General features: G+C 47.0%; 1 protein-coding gene across 2 annotated transcripts in view; it reads right to left on the reverse strand.

Moving 5' to 3' along the window:
• LOC135522643 (neuropilin-1a) overlaps nucleotides 1-25,636 on the reverse strand; it is an 84,362-nt gene that overhangs the window by 47,532 nt on the left and 11,194 nt on the right. For both annotated transcript variants that reach the window (XM_064949096.1, XM_064949095.1), the window contains exons 4-5: nucleotides 11,854-12,035; nucleotides 1,788-2,015 (exon numbers count right to left, since the gene is read on the reverse strand). In XM_064949096.1, coding sequence (XP_064805168.1) covers nucleotides 1,788-2,015; nucleotides 11,854-12,035 — 410 coding nt within the window. The remainder of the gene's footprint in view (nucleotides 1-1,787; nucleotides 2,016-11,853; nucleotides 12,036-25,636) is intronic.

Raw genomic sequence — 25,636 nt, forward strand, 5'->3', positions numbered from 1 at the left:
GACATGCCATGTACAACCAGGCCTTACATCCAGACACACAGATGAAAGGGAGAGGGGGTTCACCAGGACAGGGTCTGATGGCTCAGATTCAGCATTATAGCACAGAAGGGGGGGGGGGGGGGGGGTGTATGAACTGGGGTTTAGGGGAGAAGGGCATTACTCCTCTACCATCCAGTGTAGGATGGCCTGGTGTGTGTGGTGGTTGTGGGGGGGTGGGGGTGGGGGGCATCTCCTAAATGATCTGCATGACTCAACGGCACTATGAAAATGTTAAATGCTCTGTTGTGAACTCGGTGTCTCTGCATGTCTCTATGGTCCTGGTGGGAGGTGAGAGGAGGGGAGATGGGAGGAGTAGGGAGGAGAGATGGGAGGAGTAGGGAGGAGAGAGGATGGAAGATGGGAAGAGTAGGGAAGAGAGAGGTGGGAGAAGAGAGGAGGGGAGATGGAGGGAGGGGGAGGAGTAAGGAAGAGGGAGGGGGGAGGAGAGAGGAGGGGAGACGGAGTGAGTGGGAGGGAGGAGTGGAGAAGAGAGGGAGGGAGGAGTGGAGAAGAGAGAAGGGGGAGGAGAAAGGATGGGAGATGGAGGGATGGGGAGGAGTGGAAAAGAGAGAGGGGGGGAGGAGAGAGGAGGAGAGATTGAGAGGGGGAGGAGAGAGGAGGGGAGATGGAGAGAGGGGGAGAAGCAGGGAAGAGAGAGGGGGGAGAAGAAAGGAGGGGAGATGGAGGGAGGGGGAGAAGTAGGGAAGAGAGAGGGGGGAGGAGAGAGGAGGGGAGGTGGAGGGAGGGAGGGAGGGGGGAGGAGTGTGCCTCCAGCCTTCTGTGCTAATGCACCACTGATCTAAAAGGCACCACAGGTACTGTGCCCAGCCCTCATCAGGCAGGGCCTGACACACAGCACAGCCCCCAACCTCCCCCTACGTCTCCTCTGTCTCCTCCATGGCCTTCTGCCTCTACTGCCCCTCCCATGCTCCAGACCCTGCTGTCTCACAAACCCAATTACTCTGGATGTGAGAAGTGTTACGTTGTTATTTCCAGTTTTTAGATCCCCCAAAACGACAAGAGAGAAGACATTGCTGTGGTTGGCTATATATTTTCGTTGTTTTCAATGGAAACATTATTTGCGCTCAGACAGGAATGAGAAACACTTATTCTGAGAGTGTTAAATAAACGTGTCAGAATTTCATATTCAGAATAAACTTGTGTTCCTGCGAGAGGGTAGTTTCATGTCAACGTCTCTGTTGTTTATCAGAGATGTCAGTGTTGTTGATGCGTTTCACCGAGGGATTCAAATAAAAGTGCTAATTATGTGACACAGACTGAGCCCGCGAGGTCTTCACAGCCTGTTTAATCAACACGGTTCTTTTTGGAGAATTTATACACCTTCTATATCATACCTGAAGCAAGTCTGACACCGTTCAAAGCCATTTTAAACTCAGTGAGAAACAACAACTAAATCCCAACCTAGACAAAGAGTTTAGGTTGTTTCTGGACAGGGGAAAGTTGACTGGTCAACAGCAGGGTGGAGTACCACCCTTGTCTACATACCAGGCCTTCTCCCAACTGACAAACATAAACAACTCCCCCAACACAATAGGTGACTGTATGGGAAGGAAGGGAGTACGGTAGATTATTTGAACGAGGACATGTTTGGCATTGAGCCATGATGACTAAGCTATGTGTCCAGTCCACATTCATCGGTCCTATTCAGTGTGTTTATATTACCATAGTGTATAATACTAACGCTAACAAAGATACTATATCTGACCAGATATTTGACTGTGGCTCACCTCCAGGGAAGCCGTCCCAGATCTCTAGCCTATCGTATCGACAGAAGACCCCGGTGGGAGGAGTGGTGTCAGGCTCCAGTTCGAAGCTCTCGAACTCCAGGATGATCTCAGACATCTTGGGGGAGAAGATCATGAAGGTGCAGTCCAGATTGTTAGGATACTTCTCCGGGAAACCAGGTGACTTTATCACCCCGCTGTTAGACGTGAAGTTCCTGGAACATTCCGGACCTGAGAGGAGGAGAGGCAAATAGAGATTTTGAATTGATATGTCCATTTGTTAAACCAGGGCTTTCACATCAATTTTGCAACAGAGAAATAAGGAAAGAAAGAAAAGTTTAACAAAGGCTTAAGAGAAAGAGAGAGGAAGAGCGATAGAGGACGGAAAGAAGACAGAAATATAGAGGATAGACAAAGGGATACTTTAGAGTGTCTTGTTTTGTGGGTTGAGAAGCTCTGTGAGCCAGCTGGTGCTTTGAAGTGGTGCTTTATGGCACTGAGACCACCTTAACATGTTTGTCATTCATTCAATGGGCCGCCGACAGACCAAAGGCTGGAGAATATACACCACTCCTCACTTCTCTCTCTCAACTTCTCATTTTCTTTCTGTCGTTGACTTCCCACTTCTGCATCCCTCAGTGTGTGTGTGTGTGTGTGTGTGTGTGTGTGTGTGTGTGTGTGTGTGTGTGTGTGTGTGTGTGTGTGTGTGTGTGTGTTGTGTGTGTGCATGCGTGCGTGCGCGCGTGCGTGTGTGTGTGTGTGTGTTGAATCTGCTGCTGCTGTAACATCTAGCCAGAGTGAGTATAAACATCATAGAAAAGCCTCAATCACCAGCATGGGGCTGAATGAACATGCACCCGGACACAAACACGCACGCACGCACACACACACACACACACACACACACACACACACACACACACACACACACACACACACACACACACACACACACACACACACACACACACACACACACCAGCCCCCTCATTACACGTCTGTGCGACATATGAGAAGTGCTTACAGAAAATTACAACCTCAGCGATGAGAGGCAAGGGGGGCTACAAACACACACACACACACACACACACACACACACACACACACACACACACACACACACACACACACACACACACACACACACACACACACACACACACACACACACACACACACACTTGCCAGTTTTTTGTTTTATACCAACAAGTCAAAACATTTATTCATGGCTCTGTGGAGAAAAGGCTTTCAGCTGATGAGGGAAGTGAGCAGATTTCACACATTCGTCATTTTACACAGCTTCATGGCCAGACAAGTATGATTTATTAACACTGCTTGAAGATTGGCAGGACAAATACCAAAAACTGCATAAAAACGATTTACTGGTATTCTAACTCAAGAGAGACCATTAGCCTGATAAACGGCACACCATCAGAGAAGACTAAACCATTGTTAACTCACGTTATCATTACAACCATTAGTCGTAGAACTGTGCAGTGGTTAATGTCCCTTCCATGTTATTCTGACAACCTTTCCATGGGCGCAGGCTGATTGAGGCAGAAATTGTGGGGGAGCCATCACCATCACCATGTGTGGCTAGTTAGATAGAGCTCTGTACACCAGTGTAACAGCCCACGCAGCTTAAGTGAATGTGGCAAAGTTTTTCCCCCCTGTTATTTAGTCATCTGCAGGCATCTCGCCAGGCCCCAAATTCAGGACCATCAGGACCCCTTCAATCTGTCTGACACACATTGGAAATGAGAGGAGAGTGGCTTATGTCTTGGCTTTTTGGGGGGGAGGGGTCGAGGGCGGGCTGATGGGAAGAATAAGACAAGGCAGGAACACCATTTCGGTTTGACTGTGATGCGAATTGACATTTAGTGCTGCTCTGAAAGCTGCTGGTTTTCAAAACAGCGGGTCTTGCCATTAAATTTTCCCTTGGAAAACCAAGAGAGACCAGAGAGCGATTCCAACTGCGCTAAAATATGATTCCCATAGATGTGGCTCTCCAGAACTCTGTTGGCCTCCACTTAAAGTCTGATCCTGGGGTCGGCTGAGTTGGGGGACGGAGGGAGGTTCAGGGGCCCACAGGTGTGTGTGCAACATAACAGACCAGACAACCGGCTACTCCATGGAAAGAAGTCTCCAGCAGCCCTTAAGTGCACTGGACCACAGTTTGCTGCAGAGTTCCTAGTGGATATACAATGTAAAAGAAAGAACAGCTTGATAAGGCTTCCAGACTGAAGCTCTGTCTGAGAGGAGCTTTCCAATTGGTCGCCGCTTTCTGTCGCTGTTGTCTCATATAATGTTTGACAAGTGTAGAATTGGTTCAAAAGAAAATCCTTTCAGACAACAAAAAAAAAACAACAAGAAAAAGAAGAGAAAAAAAAGAATCCATTCACATTGTGTGACTTTGCTCCCAATGCCTGTGTGAGGAGCGGAGAGGATGGCGCTGGCCACTCGCTAGGACTGCAGGGCTATCTTAGAGCAGGATCAAAGGACAGTCAAAGGGAGTGGGAGAGATGGAGCGCTAGGCTAGTGGGTAACAGGAGAGCATGTCTGTCTGTCTCCGCTACCTTCTCTCTGTGCGCCATAATTCCATGTTATCACCACCACCTCCTCCATCCAGACTCCATCCCTTTCATAGTTTCATTCAGCCACATAGCAAAGAGGGACAGGGAAGGGCAAACTAGCGGTCATTGTGTGGTTTTGTGTGGGTGTCTTGAAAAAGATGATGGGCGCAGAGAAAAAGATCAGAACGGAATAAGATGGAATAAAGGAAAGGTCCATTCTCCCCTGAAGAGATAATCAGAAAACAGATTTCTCCTTGGTCTCATTTGATCTCGTTCTGCACGGAAGGTCATTCCTCAAAAGTTCCTCTCATCTCTAGCTACCTCTCTACTCACGGTGCTTTGTGTTGCGTGATGATATGCTACAGTTGAGCTATTTACTGTATGCATGTTTGTGTCTGTGTGTGGCCAGCTTCAGGAGGCAAATAATGTGGCATTGATAACCACACGTTAACCCACAACCCATTGTCTGTCTCTTTCTGGTTTTGCTCCTGATGTTTGTGTATCGCATCGCCCCCGAGAGCCGAACCAAGATGCACAGGGCCTGTAAACACTCCAGAGCTTCTTCCTGAAAAACCCAAACGTCTCAGAGAGAAGCACCCAATAGCACCCGCTCTTCTACCTGCCAGGGCCCACCGCCACACACACACACACACACACACACACACACACACACACACACACACACACACACACACACACACACACACACACACACACACACACACACACACACACAAATCTACAAATCACTAACTGAAAGAGATCAGACAGCATGCTGGAATTAAACAAACAGTATAATTTATGACGGGTGTTGAGACGAGCAGCAGCCTCAAAAACACAGTGTTGTGACGGGTGTTGAGACGAGCTGCAGCCTTAAAAACACAGTGTTGTAACGGGTGTTGAGACGAGCTGCAGCCTCAAAAACACAGTGTTGTAACGGGTGTTGAGACGAGCTGCAGCCTCAAAAACACAGTGTTGTAACGGGTGTTGAGACGAGCAGCAGCCTCAAAAACACAGTGTTGTAACGGGTGTTGAGACGAGCTGCAGCCTCAAAAATACAGTGTTGTGACGGGTGTTGAGACGAGCTGCAGCCTCAAAAACACAGTGTTGTGACGGGTGTTGAGACGAGCAGCAGCCTCAAAAACACAGTGTTGTGACGGGTGTTGAGACGAGCTGCAGCCTCAAAAACACAGTGTTGTGATGGGTGTTGAGACGAGCAGCAGCCTCAAAAACACAGTGTTGTAACGGGTGTTGAGACGAGCTGCAGCCTCAAAAACACAGTGTTGTGACGGGTGTTGAGACGAGCTGCAGCCTCAAAAACACAGTGTTGTGACGGGTGTTGAGACGAGCTGCAGGCTCAAAAACACAGTGTTGTGACGGGTGTTGAGACGAGCTGCAGCCTCAAAAACACAGTGTTGTGACGGGTGTTGAGACGAGCAGCAGCCTCAAAAACACAGTGTTGTGACGGGTGTTGAGATGAGCAGCAGCCTCAAAAACACAGTGTTGTAACGGGTGTTGAGACGAGCTGCAGCCTCAAAAACACAGTGTTGTAACGGGTGTTGAGACGAGCTGCAGCCTCAAAAACACAATGTTGTGACGGGTGTTGAGACGAGCTGCAGGCTCAAAAACACAGTGTTGTGACGGGTGTTGAGACGAGCTGCAGCCTCAAAAACACAGTGGCTAGACCCCAAATGGCATCCTATTCCCTAAGGTCTAAAGTAGTGCACTATGTAGAGTTTATTTAACAGGTAAAAGTCACAACTTGTTACATATATCTTTTACATCTTCTAACCTCAGGTCCCAAAGTGCTAAGGATTTACGTTTCGTGTCAAAATCTTCAACGTACCCAAATCTTTACTAACACATAGACCAATCAACCAATCCCTATCCCAGTCTGTTGTCCCCACATGCATCAAGATGGCCACCATTGTTCCTGTTCCCAAGAAAGCTAGGGTAACTGAACTAAATGACTATCGCACCGTAGCATTTACTTCTGACATCATGAAGTGCTTTGAGAGACGAGTCATGGATCATATCACCTCCACCCTACCTGACACCCTAGACCCACTCCAATTTGCTTACCGCCCCAATAGATCCAGTGACGATGCAATCGCCATCACACTGCACACTGCCCTAACCTATCTGGACAAGAGGATTACCTATGTAAGAATGCTGTTCATTGACTACAGCTCAGCATTTAACACCACAGTACCCTCGAAACTCGTCATTAAGCTCGAGACCCTGGGTCTCGACCCCGCCCTGTGCAACTGGGTCCTGGACTATCTGAGGGGCCACCCCCAGGTGGTGAAGGTAGAAAACAACATCTCCACCCCACTGATCCTCAACACTGGAGCCCCACAAGGATGCATTCTCAGCCCTCTCCTGTACTACCTGTTCACCCTTGACAGCGTGGCCATGCATGCCTCCAACTCAATCATCAAGTTTGCAGACGACACTACAGTGGTAGGCCTGATTACCAACACCGACGAGACGGCCTACAGGGAGGTGAGGGCCTTGGAGCGTGGTGTCAGGAAAATAACCTCTCACTCAACGTCAACAAAACAAAGGAGATGATCGTGGACTTCAGGAAACAGCAGAGGGAGCACCCCCCTAACCACATCGCCGGGTCAGGACTGGAGAAGGTGGAAAGTTCCTCTGCGTACACATGACGGACAAACTGAAATGGTCCACCCACACAGACAGTGTTTTGAAGAAGGCGTAGCAGCGCCTCTTCAACCTCAGGAGGCTGAAGAAATTTGGCTTGTCATCTAAAACACTCACAAACTTTTACAGATGCACAATCGAGAGCATCCTGTCAGGCTGTATCACCGCCTGGTATGGAAATTGCACCGCCCTCAACCGCAAGGCTCTCCAGAGGGTAGTGCGGTCTGCACAACGCAACACCGGAGGCAAACTACCTGCCCTCCAGGACACCTACAGCACCTGTCACAGGAAGGCCAACAAGATCATAGAGGACATCAACCACCCGAGCCACTGCCAGTTCACCCCGCTATCATCCAGAAGGCGAGGTCAGTACAGATGCATCAAAGCTGGAACCGAGAGACTGAAAAACAGCTTCTATCTCAAGGCCATCAGACTGTTAACAGCCATCACTAACATAGAGAGGCTGATGCCAACATACAGACTCAAATCTCTGGCCACTTAAATAAACGGACTTAATAAAGATATCACTAGTCACTTGAAATAACGCCACTTTAATAATGTTTACATATCCTACATTACTCATCTAATATGTATATACTGTATTCTACACCATCTACTGCATCTTGCTTATGCCGCACGCCATCGCTCATCCATATATTCATATGTACATATTCTTAGTCATCCCTTTACATTTGTGTGCATTTGTGTGTACACATAAAGGTAGTTGTTGTGAATTTGTTAGATTACTTGTTAGATTTTACGGCATATTCGAAACTAGAAGCACAAGCATTTCGCTACACTCGCACTAACATCTGCTAACCATGTGTATGTGACCAATACAATTTGATTTGATTTGAAAAAAACGATTTCAACAGCCGACTTGGGGCCTCTTACAACATGCTTGCCCCCTCATACACTTTCCCTTAGGCTAGGTTTGTCTATTTAGCATTTCAAAATGTTTCTTCAGACGGTGAAAGGAGACTGCTGTCATACCGTGTGGCTAATCATTGGTTAACACGGCGACATGGCACATGCCTTTTAACATGACTGCCTCTCTCTCCCTCCTTCCCTGCCTGGTCAGGATTACTATGGACTGGGGATGCTGTTCTAAGTCTGCTGAGCAAATCCCTGCTGCATATTTTCCATGTGTCGATCTGGTTGATAATTAGCCCAGTCCGCCTAGTAACTAGCTACTTCTGGGTGGACGTTTCCTCGCCTGTAGCTACACTGATAGAAGGGTTAACGGGCAGTGGACAATTACTCTTTGGACACATAATCAAATGTTAACCTGAAGCTACAGCTGGGGGTGTGTGTCATTCATTCAAACAAAAACGCACACGCGCAGTCTCTCTCTTTTTGACGCACTGACAGGCATTTAGCATGTCAACATGCTTATGACATAATTTCCTCCTATGTTGACAGTGAGGGATGAGACAGAGCACCAATGAGGGGCCTTAAGCATAAAGAGAGAGTTTGAGTCTAGAGTTTCTACGGGGTGTGTGCCAGTGCCAGATGTGACCTGTGCCTATGCGAGCGCTCACGAGATGAAAGCTGAACGGTCCACGTGCCCTGCATCAGTCTCCCCCTCTCCCTCACCTCTCCTCATTCCCTCCTTCTCTCCTGGGAGTTGACACAGGTGTCCTCGTAAAAAGCGCTCGCAGAGCAGGAACATGATAAACGGCTCTGGGGAGTGAAATGCGGAATGATGGGGCTTTTCACTTAAAGGCAGGGCAGATAACCTCCCTCATCCCCTCCTCTCCCCTCCTTCCCAATCCCCTTTTCTCCACTCTTCAAATTCCATCACAGTGAGCAGCATCAGGGAGAGGGGGAGGAGGGATGGAGGGAGGGAGGAACAGTGGCATGATCCCCGCCTCTCTCCCCCTCTCTCTCTTTCTCTCTCTCTTTGCCCACTTCAATGGGCCCGGCGCCAGGCTTGATGTGGCTCTGAGAGTTACAAATTGCAGAGCTGTTAACCAGAAGCATATGGCTTCTTTCAGAAGGAGGGGGACCTTTTCTGAGACACTTGAGGAAGACTTTAAGTGAGACAAGATGACAGGATAAACATAAAGGCTTCTAGTCAGGAAGGATGGCCTGTTTGTCTTCTGAAATCCGGCCCGGACCATTTGGCCTAAACGGGTGGTGGTGGGAACTTGGAGGAGTTAGCTGTGTCTTAGTTTTGGTGACCATAGTGCACTCCAGCAATAGACAACATAAGCTGGACTTGTCTGTCTGTCTGTCTGTCTGTCTGTCTGTCTGTCTGTCTGTGTCTCTCTCTCTGTGTCTCTCTCTCTGTCTCTCTCTCTGTGTCTCTGTCACTCTCTCTGTCACTCTCTCTCTCTCTCTCTCTGTGTCTCTGTCACTCTCTCTCTCTCTCTCTCTCTCTCTCTCTCTCTCTCTCTCTCTCTCTCTCTCTCTCTCTCTCTCTCTCTCTCTCTCTCTCTCTCTCTCTCTCTCTCTCTCTCTCTCTCTCTCTCTCTCTCTCTCTCTCTCTCTCTCTCTCTCTCTCTCTCTCTCTCTCTCTCTGTGGAGCGAGGCCGACAATTTACTGCCCATAAAAGAAATAGCCCGGGCTAATTAAGATCCCTTGATTGAAAAACCAGTGTGTGAGAGATGTGGAGGACTACAAACAACCTGTTTCCCCCCCCCAATTAAACATTCCTCTGCTCTGTTGACTGCACTGCTGATGAAAGCCAGGGCTGCACTCCAGGTTCCTCACAGAGTCTAGGTGTCTATGCACGTGTATGTACCCTGTTTCTCATCTGACCTTGACCCCTCATTTACCTCTGAAAGAACACAGCCCCCATTGCCTGAAGCTGCCCTCTAGTACTGTACAGATACTGTAATATTCCTCAATTCAGGCTAATTAAGATGCACGGCATTCCTTGCATTACTTCCCCAACGCTATCTCAACATCTGTGTATCATGAAGTTTACATGTGTTGGCCAACACAAATCTGCTAATACCACCCTGGTGTTGATACGCTTACCTAATCAACGAGCTGGCTGGCCCTTTTCAAAGGTAGTGCACTAAATAGGGAATAGGGTGCAATATGGGACGGAACATAAGCCTCCATCCTTTGGTTTAGAGAGCAGCCAGCTCGTTGATTAGGTAAGCGTATCAACACCGGGGTGGTATTAGCCAGATAGCCAACACAAATCTGCTGATGCCAACACACGTAAACTTTTATTTATTAGGATCCCCATTAGCCGACACAAATGGCGACAGCAAGTCTTACTAGAGTCCGACACATTTGGTTTTAATTGATCTCAGAGCCACCGCCTTGGCGGCAACCGGCTCTGCTGTAGTCAAAACACAACGCTGGTTTCAAAGCTAAACAAGCTTCTGTTGCCTGGCTGCCACAGAAGAACCGGACCGGTCCTGACGGCACAACCACGATGCCAGCTTTACAGGGGACGGTCCTGGAGCAAAACATCCCACCAAGACTACAGCATCCTGGGTAGGCTCCAGTAGGACACATTCCCCTCTCAGTGAAAACACATCTGGATATCAATATGATCTATTTCTCCATATCGCAACGCCCTGCATTCAGCACTTCTTCCCCCCATCCCTCGTAGCCCAGGGGCCCTAACCCAGTCCTTTTAATGGATGAGACTGGGAAACACCTCCTCAGAGGAATGTGGTGTGTACAATTGAACTGCCTCATCAACAGGGAATGCTGCACTTCACTGAAGTGTGGGGAGATGTGTGTGAGGCAGCTGGCGAGTGGGCGCATTAACATCAGATCAAAGGGACACACGCACGGATACACACACATAGCCTACCCCTACACACACACACTTCAGAGATTAAAAAGAGGGCCCTGTCAGGGCTTCCATCTTCTCTGAGTGTCTGGGTCATCCCATAGACTGGCTGAGGGTTAATTCATCAGAGTGGAGTCTGCTCTCTGTTGCACCTGTCTGTGTCCTCCCTCTATCCCAGTTACTCAATGGAAATCCATTCCCCAGCCCTCCATAAACACAGGAAGCCAAGGCAACAACAGGAAGCTCTGCCTCTTGTGTGGTCTTCAGATAAGGAGGAAGAACATCCCATAATAGTATTGGTGAAAACAAGACTGAGATTGTATTGTTGAGGAAGGAACTTCTTCAGGGTTTTTTTTGACGACGGCTGAATATATGAATTTGAATGTAGCCTATTAGAAACAGGAAACCATTGATGACTCACCCTCTCCACTTAACCATGATGATGTGGAGTCACGTAAACCGAGGAAGAGGACATTTCCCAGTCTGGATGAACAAGAATCATCATATGTCTATGACTACAGTACGTCTCAGAAGTACTGCAAGAAACATTCAGTTGCTACAGATTGTTGATGGAGAATATTTGCGTTGGTATTTATTAAGGTTCCCGATTAGCTGCTGCCAATTAAGGCAGTTATATACACATGGTGAACATTATTCATCCGTTTGTGTGGAGCTATATTGTTTAGCATACGGGGCGGCAGGGTAGCCTAGTGGTTAGAGTGTTGGACTAGTAACCAAAAGGTTGCAAGTTCAAATCCCCGAGCTGACAAGGTACAAATCTGTCATTCTGCCCCTGAACAGGCAGTTAACCCACTGTTCCTAGGCCGTCATTAAGAATTTGGTCTTAACTGACTTGCCTGGTAAAATATGTAATGCATTAAAGCAGCAGGACTAAATGACCAGGAAATGAGTAGAAAAATCCTCTTTATGCTAATTATACTCGTGATTAGACGTCTAGGCCTCCTATATACATCCCTCTTCTCCAAAGCGACGTCCCGAGCTGTGTGTGTGCGCGTGATGAAATTTTGTGATCGCGTGTGTGTGTTTTTCATTCACTTGGTCTCCTCTCACCTGTTTTGAAGACCTCATAGCGGATGGAGAAGCCTGCTCCATGGGTCTCGTAGTCGGACACAAACTTGATGTAGAGCTGGTTCCCAGAAGACACCACGGGTGACGGGGCGATCTTCCCACAGTACTTCCCCACCAGCTGACCATTCTCATCCACTCCGTCACGCACCTCCACATAGTCATACCTGGACAAAGGAAAAATAAGAATCTGTCACATGTTGTATTGGGTAGGTATAATACACACACACACAACTAGTTGGAAATGATGGACCAACAACCAAGTTTATGTTTTGATAGTTGCTCCTCCCTAATGCAGAGAAAACATGCTGCAGTAGTAATGAGATCGACAGGATAAACCCAGGAACAGGCAGGCAGGCTCATATTCTCTCCACGTGGCACAGCTCCACGTTGTTAGATAATGCAGACACTGCAGAGATTCTAGAACAATGACTCCCAGCTGTACTAAGTTTAGGTTTACATAACGCTGTTCTGGTGAAGCTGAGAGTGTGTGTTAGGGCTGGTCTTCTCCCTGGTAAAGGGACAGATGCCTAAAGAGAGAAGTGTGTGTGGGATTATATTTATTATATCTGTGGTGTGTGTGTGTGTGTGTGTGTGTGTGTGTGTGTGTGTGTGTGTGTGTGTGTGTGTGTGTGTGTGTGTGTGTGTGTGTGTGTGTGTGTGTGTTATACTCCTCGAAGGTACAGTGAGACCATCAGACACAGGTGAAAATGCAATCAGGCGGCAGTCACGTGCGCACGCTCCAAAGCCTACTAAAATGGCATTTCAGACACAGGGCTATTGACGTGAGGAACTGGCTAATTGAGTCAGCATGAAGCTTTAAGACCAGGGAGGAAAGCGCCTTCCGAATACGAATGGGTAGCAACGGGAGCCAGGCCACACACACACATTGTGTGTGAATAACATAAGATGGAGTGAGTCAAGGCAATCTGAATCTGAGCAATGGGTGGTCTGAATGAACACAGCCTAAGGTGATCTAGACTGATAAACAAAGTTTGTGTGTGTGTGTGTGTGTGTGTGTGTGTGTGTGTGTGTGTGTGTGTGTGTGTGTGTGTGTGTGTGTGTGTGTGTGTGTGTGTGTGTGTGTGTGTGTGTGTGTGTGTGTGTGTGTGTGTGCGCGTGTGTGCGTGTGGGCGTGTGTGCGTGTGTGCGTGCATGCGTGCGCGTGTGTGTGTGTGTCTGTCTGTTTACGCCTATGCGTGTATGCATGTGCTGGATAGATACATACTCCATGCTTTCATTGTGATTGACAGACAGAGTGCAGTAAGGGGAGCGGTGTGGGTTCAGGTTACCATGGTATTTAATCACCCATAACGCCCATTCCCAATGAATTCAGCTCGGTGGGGCACTTATCTAATGTATTCCTGCTCAAACCTCATGACCTGCTGTCTTCTCCCTCCAATCCTCCTTCTCATTACTGTCAACCATTAAAAACACATAACCTAGACCCAGCTACTTAGTGCATCCGTACACCCACCGCTAGCTGGCGCAACCGCGCACCCCCGCGCACTTCGCTAAAATATGTGCCTCCTAGGCTAACTCTAGAAAGAGTCTGCTTTCTCCGTTTGGCTACACCCCGATCCCCAAATGACTGTCAATACACTTTCACTTCAACAAGTGAAGGTAGGCCAATTCACTTAATGCTTATGGTATTTGCACAATAGATGACTCAGGCTACACTCTGAGTGGTGCATTGGAATAGGGGGCTATCCCTCGGGTGGAAGGAGACAAGTATCCACATGATCCACCCTCCACCCCCCTCAAATGGTTTATTTCGCCTGCTTTGAATTACACTTAAATGGGGGGTATTTGGGAAATGTTAAGGAAGGCGCCACGGGCGACACAGGAGAGGGGGGCACACACTGGATCATTAGAAAGTGCTTATGGCAACCTGCAGCTTATCAAGATATGATCTCAGAAAGAGGTCATATCTACTGTAAGCCATATGTTTCTGTGGTGGGGTGTACAGCTTTGTTCTGTATCCCCTTCTGCAATATTGGGCTCTCCTCTCTCTGCAGACTGAGCCGGACCTTTCCATTCCACAGCTCACAGCACAGAGGGCATCAATCTGTTCTTTTGTGTTCTGTCTATAATTCACCTCTCTTACTCTGGTACATCATCGGAAGCCTCAGAAGACCTCATAAAGACGGCGCAGTGGGAGAGAGGATGTAGACGGAGGGATGGAGAGACAGAGGAGTCGAATGAACGAGGGAATGTAGGATAACGCGCCCTGGGGGCTTTCTGTCTGCTTACGAGGCAAAACAAAAAGAGTTCTTCATTGCTTCAACAATGTCTGGCCCTGGGCCTTCTGTTAGCCGGGTGGTTGTGTTTCAGCAGGTCTATAGGCACCGCTATGATCTGATCTGAGAGCAGTGGTTCTGTGGCCTAGCCCAAGCTGTTGTCATCTGGAAGTCATTATAGGATTGTTTGCAAGGCTGGACAACGCAAAGCCTCAGAACAACTTTCGATTGACAGACATATTAACCTTGTACTGCAATGGGCTAAATCAGGGTCACACAGAGTGATTCTTGGTCGTCTTATACAAATCTACCTTGAAACAAAAGGAATACACCTCACACACATGGTTATGGGCTTAAACATGTATCATGTCAGATATAGAGTTGAGTTTGCATCCCAATATTACACTTTATATATATCACAGAAGACTGAAATATAACAAAACTGTTTGACATAGAAACACTGCATTTTCAGTGTGTTAAAAAAATATATGTTTATTCTTTATGAAATTATGTGTGTGTGTGTGTGTGTGTGTGTGTGTGTGTGTGTGTGTGTGTGTGTGTGTGTGTGTGTGTGTGTGTGTGTGTGTGTGTGTGTTTGGGAGCCCTCTGAAGTGAGGGAGGTCCGTTAACAACAACCATAATGCCTGACCCAAAGACCCCGGACAGACAGACGCCCTTAGAAGGGAATACCGTTCTCATCCAAACACAGAGGCGGTGGCCTACTTTTTAAGCTTGGCCAGTCCTCCAGCTGCCCTCGATTCATCATTTCATTTAAAACTCTCCTCAGGCTCCACAAAGTTAAATTTGGACCCCCCCCCCCCCCAACAGAGACAGTATAATAATTTGTTACGTTACATGTTGTCGTTTTCCCTTATAGACAGTAGGATCCAGCTGAATCATGCCCCAGCTATAACATTTCATTAATCTGTCTGCTCCACTCCTGCCTGGATGTGCCTCCCACAACACTAACAGTGAAAATGGTCTGCCAATCCAGAGGGGAAATTAAAAGCAAAAAAAGGGATGGATCTAATTCTCCCCGACCATCGCTTCAGCGCCTCCAAATGTATTACCCTGCCTTCTTACTGCGGGGAGCGAGAGAAAGCAATCCTGCTGTGCCAAACGGGAACATTAACCCACCTCACACAACCCAAGAGGAGGCGATGAACAACAGGCTAACAATATAACACAGTTTAAACTGCCTTCAGCTTTCCCTTTTAGAAATGATGATCTCTCTAGCTCTATATCAAAAAAAAAAGCATATGATGTGGTTATGATAGATGGGATATGATCCTGGTTAATAAGGAATAATGTTATAAAGCGCTGTTAAAGCTTGATACAATAGGTTATAGTTCTTTAATCGGGCCCATTTCGAAACATAAGTCCATGACCGAGTAGAAAGCTATAAAACAAATGTACAAATATTCTTCTATATTCTTTCCCCTGGTAGAACTGTGTCACAGAAAACTGTCAAAGATTACGTCCGAAATGGCAGCCAAATCCCTACAGTGCATAGTGCACTACTTTTGACCAGGGCACATGAGGCAATAGGGAATAGGGTGCCTTTTGGGATGCACTCAAAGTCTGTTCTCTAGTGTTTCTTTTTCTAGAAACATGTCACCTCCAAACATTACAAAAACAACTCTCAGGGTTAAAACTAACTAAAGTGGTCCAAACAACAGAACTGAGCTGGGAGGCCTATAGGGTGCGACCTAAATGGCATCCTTTTCCCTATATAGTGCACCAGTACCCTATGGGGTACAAAAGTAGTGCACTACACAGTGAATAGTGAATAGGGTGTGATTTGGGACGCAGCCTCAGAGAGTTCTAGATGGGATTTACAGGTAAAGCCTGTTGTCAGCTGTCCAAAAATCTGCGCTCTGAGATCTAAAATTCTGCTCAGGTGCTAGCGAGAAGTCAGGGCTAACAAACTGTCACTCAGGACTGGAGCATCACATCATTACTGTTTCTACAAGGAGGCCGCCGTCCTTCTTTTTGCGAGCGTGAAGGGGACATACCTCACCAGGTCAGATGGACTGTGCTTACAGCTTTCCTCCAGCATGTCACATTCATTAACCCACAACTATAATAATAGTCTCACCCAACCTCCTTCCCCCCTCCTCCCCTCCTCCCTCCTCCGGTCTGTAATGAACTAACTGTCAGTTGCTGAGTCTGACAGACAAGGAAGGAACAGGGTGGGCAGCAACAGACTCTACATTTAAACGTCCGACTCCGTCTCACACTAATCGAGTTATTAACTTTGTGATTTCAGACTGCCGAGTAGCCAGGGTAGGAAAGACCCACAGTTCACTGAGCTGAAATGGAAACTTGGACGTGAGACATCAAGGGTGTCTCAAGCAATCAGTGGCTTTTTATAGCTTCTTACTCCAACAGTCCTGCATTCAGCCAACGGGAGAGAGTCAGGACAGATTAGTGCCTAACCAAGTCCCCTTAGAACCGGTGTGTGTCTGTGAGTGAGGGAGTGTGTGTGTGTGCGTATGTGTGTGTGTGTGCATGGGAATGTGTGTGTGTGTGCATGGGAATGTGTGTGTGTGTGTGTGTGTGTGTGTGTGTGTGTGTGTGTGTGTGTGTGTGTGTGTGTGTGTGTGTGTGTGTGTGTGTGTGTGTGTGTGTGTGTGTGTGTGTGTGTGTGTGTGTGTGTGTGTGTGTGCATGGGAATGTGTGTGTGTGTGTGTGTGTGTGTGTGTGTGTGTGTGTGTGTGTGTGTGTGTGTGTGTGTGTGTGTGTGTGTGTGTGTGCGGGAGGGTGTGTGTGGGAGGGTGTGTGCGGGAGGGTGTGTATGTGTGTGTGTGCGGGAGGGTGTGTGCAGGAGGGTGTGTGTGGGAGGGTGTGTGTGTGTGTGGGGGGGGGGGGGGATCCACCGGGAGGGATCCACCGGGAGGGAGGAGGGACCCACCCAGTGGTGGAGGCCACCACCATCACCACCATTCTGAAGAATGATTAGAACCGAAGTGTTTAGAAGTGGGCTAAGGAGGGAAGAGCGGAGGAGAGCTTCTCATTTGGCCCTTATACCATACCACATGGCTGTATAAGATCCTCCCTACACAAAGTCCTCCACAGCTGCATCCATCAAGGCTTTTGCGTGTCACTCGTTCTGGCGAGCCTCGCTTGGATCAGCCCGGCCCAACTCATTGCAAAGCCCAGCCACGGTCATATTTTTAGATGTGACTGGTTGGTTTTGATTTTTGAGGCTGCTTCTGCAATTACCATTATCATTGGTGGATACAGTATATCATTATCAGATCATTATCATTGATGGATATATCATTATCAGATCGTTGTCATTGGTGAATGACATTGTTGAGAGATCCTGCATGCGTTCTACCCAACAATCCGTTGAATGAATTTGGGTATTTAGACCCAATTATTGCATCTCAACACAACACAATAATGCACCTTCATTAGGAAATATGAGAGAGAGAGAGCAGACAGAATGTGGAGAGAAGTTAGTTAGCCTTAGGGGGTCGCTATCTGCTAAACTTGGCATTGGCTCACGCTAGGGTAGAGGAAGGTATGTGGGGGAGGGGGAGAAAGACAGCTAGTGGAATAGAACCAACCACACAAGCGAAGGTCTGTAAACCTCATGTCCTTGTCGTACGTGCAAGGCTTTGTGTTGTTTGCTGTTTTAGCTTCTCGTAAACTACGAGGTGTTCAGCTTACACACTTTCTCCCTAGGCCCTACAGAAAGCCCAGAAGACCAAAGCAGATCAGTACCATATTTCTGTAGCATAACTGCTGTTATGAGCTCACCAGATCATTACACAAACAAACCGTGAGCCGTGACAAGTCACGATAACGTGATTATACATGGTTTGCTGTAAGACTAAAAGGAACTCCAGTTGGACTGTGGGGTGAGATTTCAAGGAAAACTCCACCCAAAAGTGATATTTTGGTATTTGTTCCATTAGTCAATTGGTGATATAGTCCCCAAAATGTTTTTCGGGTCAGCAATCAAGTTTGCAAGATACAGAACTTTCAAAATACAGAAATACAGCTGGTCTGATAAAGGAATTTTCGACCAGTCGTTCCACTAGTCATAAATCAATCGTTGGATAAACTTGAACTTCAACTTGATCTAATTGCTTAATGTGTAGAGCTCTTTTTGGAGACACGCTCAAAGGCTAGCTAAATGCCAACAAACAGAAAACCTTTATTCCATTTCACCCTGGAATCTATTTCCTTTCACTGTCTGTTCATGGGGTTAAACATTTAATGGAAGCAATAATTGTGGTAGTGATGCGAGAAAGTGTTAAAGTGGTGGTATTTTGCACTCATTACGATCCCTTCATTTTCCATAAAACATCTTGTTATCATGAATAAAACAGGGATGGATAACCACAATTAATTAGAGAATCGCCCTGGGCAGAATGGAAATATGCATTTAGCACTTTTCCCTTTCCAAGTCAGCTCCTGAAATTAAATGCCATGCATATTTGTAGAAGAACATGTTTATGAATATTCAGGTAGTCACATTGCTGTTACTGAATATCCAAGCAGATTGTTTTCTAGGAAATGCATTATAACATTAACTCGGGGTCGGGTGACAGTGAATAACCAACTACATTACTCAACAATCCCCACGTACTGAAGTCTTGCCTCATGTCTTGCAACATGGCCCACAGTGCCTTGCAAAAGTATTCACCCCCTTGGTGTTTTTTCTATTTTGTTGCATTACAACCTGTAATTTAAATAGATAAATTGGTGAAGTGAAATGAAAAATATAACTTGTTACAAAAAAATATTTAATTTAAAAACTGACAAGTTAAAAACTGACAAGTCACCCCATTTGCTATGAAGCCCCTAAATAAGATCTGGTGCAACCAATTACCTTCAGAAGTCACATAATTAGTTAAATAAAGTCCACCTGTGTGCAATCTAAGTGTCACATGATCTCTCACATGATCTCAGTATATATACACCTTTTCTGAAAGGTCCCAGAATCTGCAACACCACTAAGCAAGGGGCACCACCAAGCAAGCTGCACTATGAAGACCAAGGAACTCTCCAAACAGGTCAGGGACAAAGTTGTGGAGAAGTACAGATCAGGGTGGGTCATAAAAAAATATCTGAAACTTTGAACATCCCACAGAGCACCATTAAATCCATTAATAAAACATGGAAAGGATATGGCACCACAACAAACCTGCCAAGAGAGGGCCGCCCACCAAAACTCACAGACCAGGCAAGGGGGGCATTAAATCAGAGAGGCAACAAAGAGACCAACGATAACCCTGAAGGAGCTGCAAAGCTCCACAGCAGAGATTGGAGTATCTGTCCATAGGACCACTTTAAGCCGTACACGCCACAGAGCTGGGCTTTACGGAAGAGAGGCCAGAAAAAAATAAGCAAACACGTTTGGTGTTCGCCAAGAGGCACGTGGGAGACTCCCCAAACATAAGCAAGAAGATACTCTGGTCAAATGAGACTAAAATGTACCTTTTTGGCCATCAAGGAAAACACTATGTCTGGCGCAAACCCAACACCTCTCATCACCATTCCCACAGTGAAGCATGGTGGTGGCAGCATCATGCTGTGGGCATGTTTTTCATCAGCAAGGACTGGGAAACTGGTCAGAATTGAAGGAATGATGGATGGGGCTAAATACAGGGAAATCTGTTTCAGTCTTCCAGAGATTTTATTTAATATTTATTTGTTATTTTACCAGGTAAGTTGACTGAGAACACATTCTCATTTGCAGCAACAACCTGGGGAAAAGTTACAATTGTAAACTGGGGATTATTAGGTGACCATGATGGTTTGAGGGCCAGATTGGGAATTTAGCCGGGACACCAGGGTTAACACCCCTACTCTTACAATAAGTGCCATGGAATCTTTAATGACCTCAGAGAGTCAGGACATCCCATCTGAAAGACAGCACCCTACACAGGGCAGTGTCTTGAATCACTGCCCTGGGGTATTGGGATATTCTTTAGACCAGAGGAGAGTGTGCCTCCTACTGGCCCTCCAACACCACTTCCAGCAGCATCTGGTCTCCCATCCAGGAACTGACCAGGACCAACCCTGCTTAGCTTCAGAAGCAAGCCAGCAGTGGTATGCAGGGTGGTATGCTGCTGCCAAAAATTTGAGAATGGGACGTAGGTTCACCATCCAGCAGGACAATGACCCTAAGTATACTGCTAAAGAAACATTCAAGTGGTTTAAGGGGAAACATTTAAATGTCTTGGAATGACCTAGTCAAAGCCCAGACCTCAATCCAATTGAGTATCTGTGGTATTACGTAAAGATTGTGGTACACCAGTGGGACCCATCCAACTTGAAGGAGCTGGAGCAGGTTTGCCTTGAAGAATGGGCAAAAATTCCAGTGTCTAGATGTGCCAAGCTTATAGAAACATACCCCAAGTGACTTGCAGCTGTAATTGCTGCAAAAGGTGGCTCTACAAAGTATTGACTTTGGGGGGTGAATAGTTATGCGTGATCGAGTTTTTGTGTCTTATTTCTTGTTTGTTTCACAATAAAAAATATTTTGCATCTTCAAAGTGTTGTTGTGTAAATCAAATGTTACAACCCCCCCCCAAAATCCATTTTAATTCCAGGTTGTAAGGCAACAAAATAGGAAAAATGCCAAGGGGGGTGAATACTTTCGCACGCCACTGTATACTGTACTGTACAAACAAAACCTTGGATAAATTCCACAACAGAGTAACTAGCAACCTTGTAAAAACAGAGAGAGAGAGAGAGAAGATTGGAAATTGGACAAGAAAAGAAAGAAGGAAGAGTGGATCAAAAAAAGACGATAAGTTAGAAACAGACAGTAGCAGAGTAGCAGGTCCTCATATTGTCTGTGTCAGTGAGCCATTTCTGGGGCTATTACTGAGAGGACAGCTCCCATTTGTCCCACCTTGATATCTGAGAGGGCTGTGATAACAGAGAAAGGAGAGGAAAGAAGAGGAGAGAAGAGAGGAGAAGAGAGGAGAGGAGAGGAGAGGAGGCTATACTGCAGCACAATTTAGATCAGGGCTGGATCTAGCCTTTAGGGGGCCCTAAATAGGATTTGGTTGGGGGCTACCCAGACAAAACATTTTAGTGGTCTCCCTCTTGATGGCGGATGTTGAGCTTTAAGGTTAATTTCTTTTCATTCTAAAACATTTTCCACGGAGCGTAGTGAAAATGTTGCAGTTTTAAAGCACGTTTTCTGCAATTCTACACATTTTGCCATTAGACTGCGAGAAAATGTAACAAGTTTAAGTACAAAATTCATGCAATTCTACAAATTTTACCATGGGGCACAGATATTTTTTTCTTCAGTTTTACAGCTAATTTCCTGCACTTTTATTACACATTTTGCCATGACTTATGCCATCTTAATCTGAGAACAGAATCAATGTGGGCCCCCTGGAGGCCAGGGACCTGGGCCCATGCCCTGAGTGCTCGGTCACTATTCAGCCATGATTACTACAAGTTTAGATAGCTGGCTAGACTAACTACCAATCCAAAAACTGTTAACTGACATGGCTAATTGATTGACTGTCAGTGACTGACATTACAAGAGAAAAACTGTTGAATGATGCACAATCAAATGTCAAAATTGCACCTGTTGTATTCTACATTTCTGACTCTCGATTGTAAATTCAGACCCCGACAGTTCCTAGGGCCATTGTTACAACAATGACAAGTCAAGGGTAATAAAAGGGTAATAAAATCCTAGTCTCCCTGGGCCTATACCACTAAAGCTAGAATGCCGGCATGAAGCATGAATGGGGGCCGGCCATCGAATTTTAATGTTAATACCTTTATAGGATCTTAATAGGACTGCCTGCCATGACATTTGACCCTGCGGTCAGTGAGCCTTCCCTGCCCTGCATATGTCTCCTGTAATGATGCCTGACCCCATGTCCTCTTAGTGTAACTGACAGCCAATCACAGAGCACATATACAGGGTCATCCTGGGGTCACTCTGACACTGTACAGGAAGAGTATGAGAAGAGGAAGTGCCTTTGCCGTGAAGGAATACCGTACCATACAAATAATAATAATCCCTCTAATCCATTTCATTATGATGATGATATGATGAATGCTATGAAAATGAGAGGCAAGGAGGAAGGCGGAAGGAGGAAGAGGGTCAACAAGTATTTTACTGTACACAATGGACTCACGACCCACTGAACTTTGTGTGGGACTGCAGAGAAGATACGGTATGACTTCTGATTTACGAGACAGCCAGCACGGGGAGCAAGACATATGCAAAGAAGAAGAACAGACAACAGACACGCACATTCAAAAACAAGATCATTTTCAAACTATATGGCCCATTTGTTGACGACTGTGAGATGCATGCTCCCTCCCTCCCTCCCTCCCTCGTGAGTAACGAGCTGTGTGTATATTCTGCACAGTGGATTCTAAGAGTGGGGGGATGGGGGGAGGGGGAGGAACAGGGTCAAACAGAGGTAAAGATATTGGGTGGCATTTCTAGGCTTTCTTTCCTCTCCACAATGAGGAGAGAGAAAGGAGGGAGGAGAAAGGGTGAGAGGAACGGGAGAGAGAATGGGGGGCAGAGAGAGAGAGAGAGAGAAAGAGAGAGAAAAGTAGTATGAGAGAGAAGAAGAAGAGAGAGAGAGAGAGAGAGAGAAAGAGCGAAAGAGAGAGAGAGAAAGAGAGAGAGAGAGAAGAGAGAGAGAGAGAGAGAGAGAGAGAGAGAGAGAGAGAGAGAGGGGTAGTGGTAGTGGTAGTGGTAGTATTAGGCTAATGGGTGACAACATGAAAAACGCTGGTGGTCTGGGGGCACAGGGTCAGTGTCGTCCCCTGCTACTGCTGGGCAGGGCAGTAGCAGAGCAGGATAGACCAAGACAGGCCCATCTCCTCTCTCGCTCAGCCATCCCCTGATGCTTTTATCTGGCTCCACACTGGCTAGGGAGCTGGCGGGCAATAGTAATAACTGTACTGGGACTTGTTCAATTAAAAAGGCCCATTCACCTCTCTCTTCCTCCCCATCCACCCTCCCAGAAGACTACAGCATAGAAACAGCAAGGGTTTATGGGAGGCCGGGCCCTGCGAGCCCTGGACCAGGTCAGAGAGACATACAGCCGGCTGGGAGTCTGTAGGGGCTGGGATTGAAGTCTGGGATAGCCCCGTTATTGGCTGGAGAGAGGAGCAGGGAGGACAGAAGGAAAAGGGATTTTGTGCAGGGCGCCCTTGCTACTCTATCACACACACACATAAAGACAGAAGTGGCAGGTAGCCTAGCGCTTAAGAGTGTTGGGCCAGTAACCGAACGGTCGCTGGTTTGAATCCCCGAGCCGGAGAATCAACAGTTAACCAACAACTGCTCCCCGGGTGCCGATGACAAGGATGTTGATTAAGGCGGCCCGCCGCGACATCTCTGATTCAGAGGGGTTGGGTTAAACGCGGAAGGCACAATTCAGTTGAATTCATTTGGTTATGCAACTGACTAGGTATCCTCTTTATTTCTGCTCCTGACAGGAAGCGGAAGAGGATGACGATAAGAAAACAACGGGAGTCATTTGGAATGTGTGTGCCACATGTATTTTGGCGTGACCAGTTATTTGACTGATTGCCAGATAGCCAGGGACGCTCACATCCTCTTCTCATGGCTGCCTCATCCCATCCTCATTTCCAATCAAAATTCCCCTTTGTTCACACTTTAATATACTTGATTTGTCTAACGATGATGTCGTTCGGAAGCCAAATAGGCCATGCTGAGAAGGCTGTGAGGGGGAGGTAACAAGCAGTGCATCTCTTCCACAGCAACAAAAACAACATGTGTGGGCCGAGGGCTGTGGGCCGGGCAGAGGGTAGGGTGTACGGAGGGGTTGGCATTGCCCAGTCTTTACCCACTGCCCATGCTGATTAAAGTGCTGATCTGATGGGCTAGCCTAGCCGGTCCTGCCAAGTTTTTGGAAGGCAAATTTTCTGACCTCTCCTTACTGGGCCTTACATGCACACCCTGGTCTGGCTGGAGCCCATTCGCCTAGTAACTAGCTGCCTCTGATCATGCTTGCGTCCTAAACTGCACCCTAGTCCCTATATAGTGCATTACTTTTGACCAGAGGCTCTAGGTCAAAGTAATGCACTATAGGGAAATGGGTGCTGCTATATGCAGCCCATGTCCCCTCTAGCCTCTGAAGGGCCCAAGGAGGGCGAGGAGAGGAGGTGAGACGCCCTCTCTATGACCCTTCTTAGGGGTGGCGCGGTTCAGGGGTAGGGGGTGGCACCAGGGTAGGGTATTGTAACAGGGAGGCCACTAGCACCCCACTGTGAAACAATTCAATCTTAAAATGGTACTATATAGTGGTGCAGAAGGACAAAATATACCATCCATGTGCCTATTGAGGCTATTTTAGGTAATGTAATTATGATGTGAGGAAAAGGCGGTAGCTTTGTTGATTTACAGAGAAGAGATCAAGTGGGAAAGCCAACAAAGCGAGGCTTTGTGGAGTAGCTTTAACTCAATCAGAGATTAACGGGGTCCAGAGACATCCATCACTGCCTGATTTCCCGCTGCCCCTGCCTCCTGCTTGCAGTCAGCCCACACACAAACATAGACGCAGGCATGCACAAACACACACACCCCGTGTCAACCTCCAGAGAGCTGTGGAGTGAGGGCCCGGGAAACACCACACCAGCTATCGACGAACAGGTTGGCAAACCACTCCACGGTGTGCATAATCACAGAGATCGGACGGAAAACTATGGACCGAGGACGTTTGGAATCCAGCCAGCCTGAAATAGAAGGCCTTTCCTACCGACTGCAAAACAAACCCACTTAGCCTTCAAAGCCTCTCCTACTAAGCAAGGCGGCTTTAGGGCAACAAACAGGCCTGGGAGGACCTGGGAAACAAGGGCACATCAATCAAACGCCGAGGGCCGTTCAGGGCTACGGCACTAAACCAAACAGGGCTAACATGCCCAGACAAGGTGTATTAACACCACTGACTACAGCCCCAGCCGGCCACGTCAACAGGCCTCCACAACCTCCAATAGGCCTCATCAATTAAAACAAGATTCCATGGACTCTTTCCTATAGAGACTGGGAGGGTGGAGGAGAAGAGAAGCATTGTGAAGTACTGTTTTCTACTTACCCCCCCCTTCTTCCTTCAGCCATCTCATAATTACCCCTTGTTTATTTTCCCCTTTTGTTGTTTTGAGCGCAACCAGAAAGACTCCATGTTTAAAACAGCCTCTCTTACATGGAAAGAGATAGAGAAGTGAGGAGGTGAGCCAAAGAAAAACCTGTTGCTTATCTAAAAAGCGAGTGAGTTGAGACTGCATGCTCATATTGCCAATGTCTTTGGAAACAGCACTCTAATTGAATTACGACCTGAGTGTTTAATGCTTTTTCGCCTTTCTCTGGAATTCAAATTTGTATGAATTTCTTACAGTCCATAGATCTGTGTCCAGATAGAGACAATGCAGTTCTCTAATCATGGGCTGAATCCCAATGGTACCCTATTCCCTGCATAATGCACTACTTTTGATTAGAACCCATACAGACTATGCAGGGAACCGTGCACTTTGTAGGGAGTATGGTGCCA

The sequence above is a fragment of the Oncorhynchus masou genome, chromosome 30 (assembly GCF_036934945.1).
Source record: "Oncorhynchus masou masou isolate Uvic2021 chromosome 30, UVic_Omas_1.1, whole genome shotgun sequence".
Classification (NCBI taxonomy): Eukaryota; Metazoa; Chordata; class Actinopteri; order Salmoniformes; family Salmonidae; genus Oncorhynchus; species Oncorhynchus masou.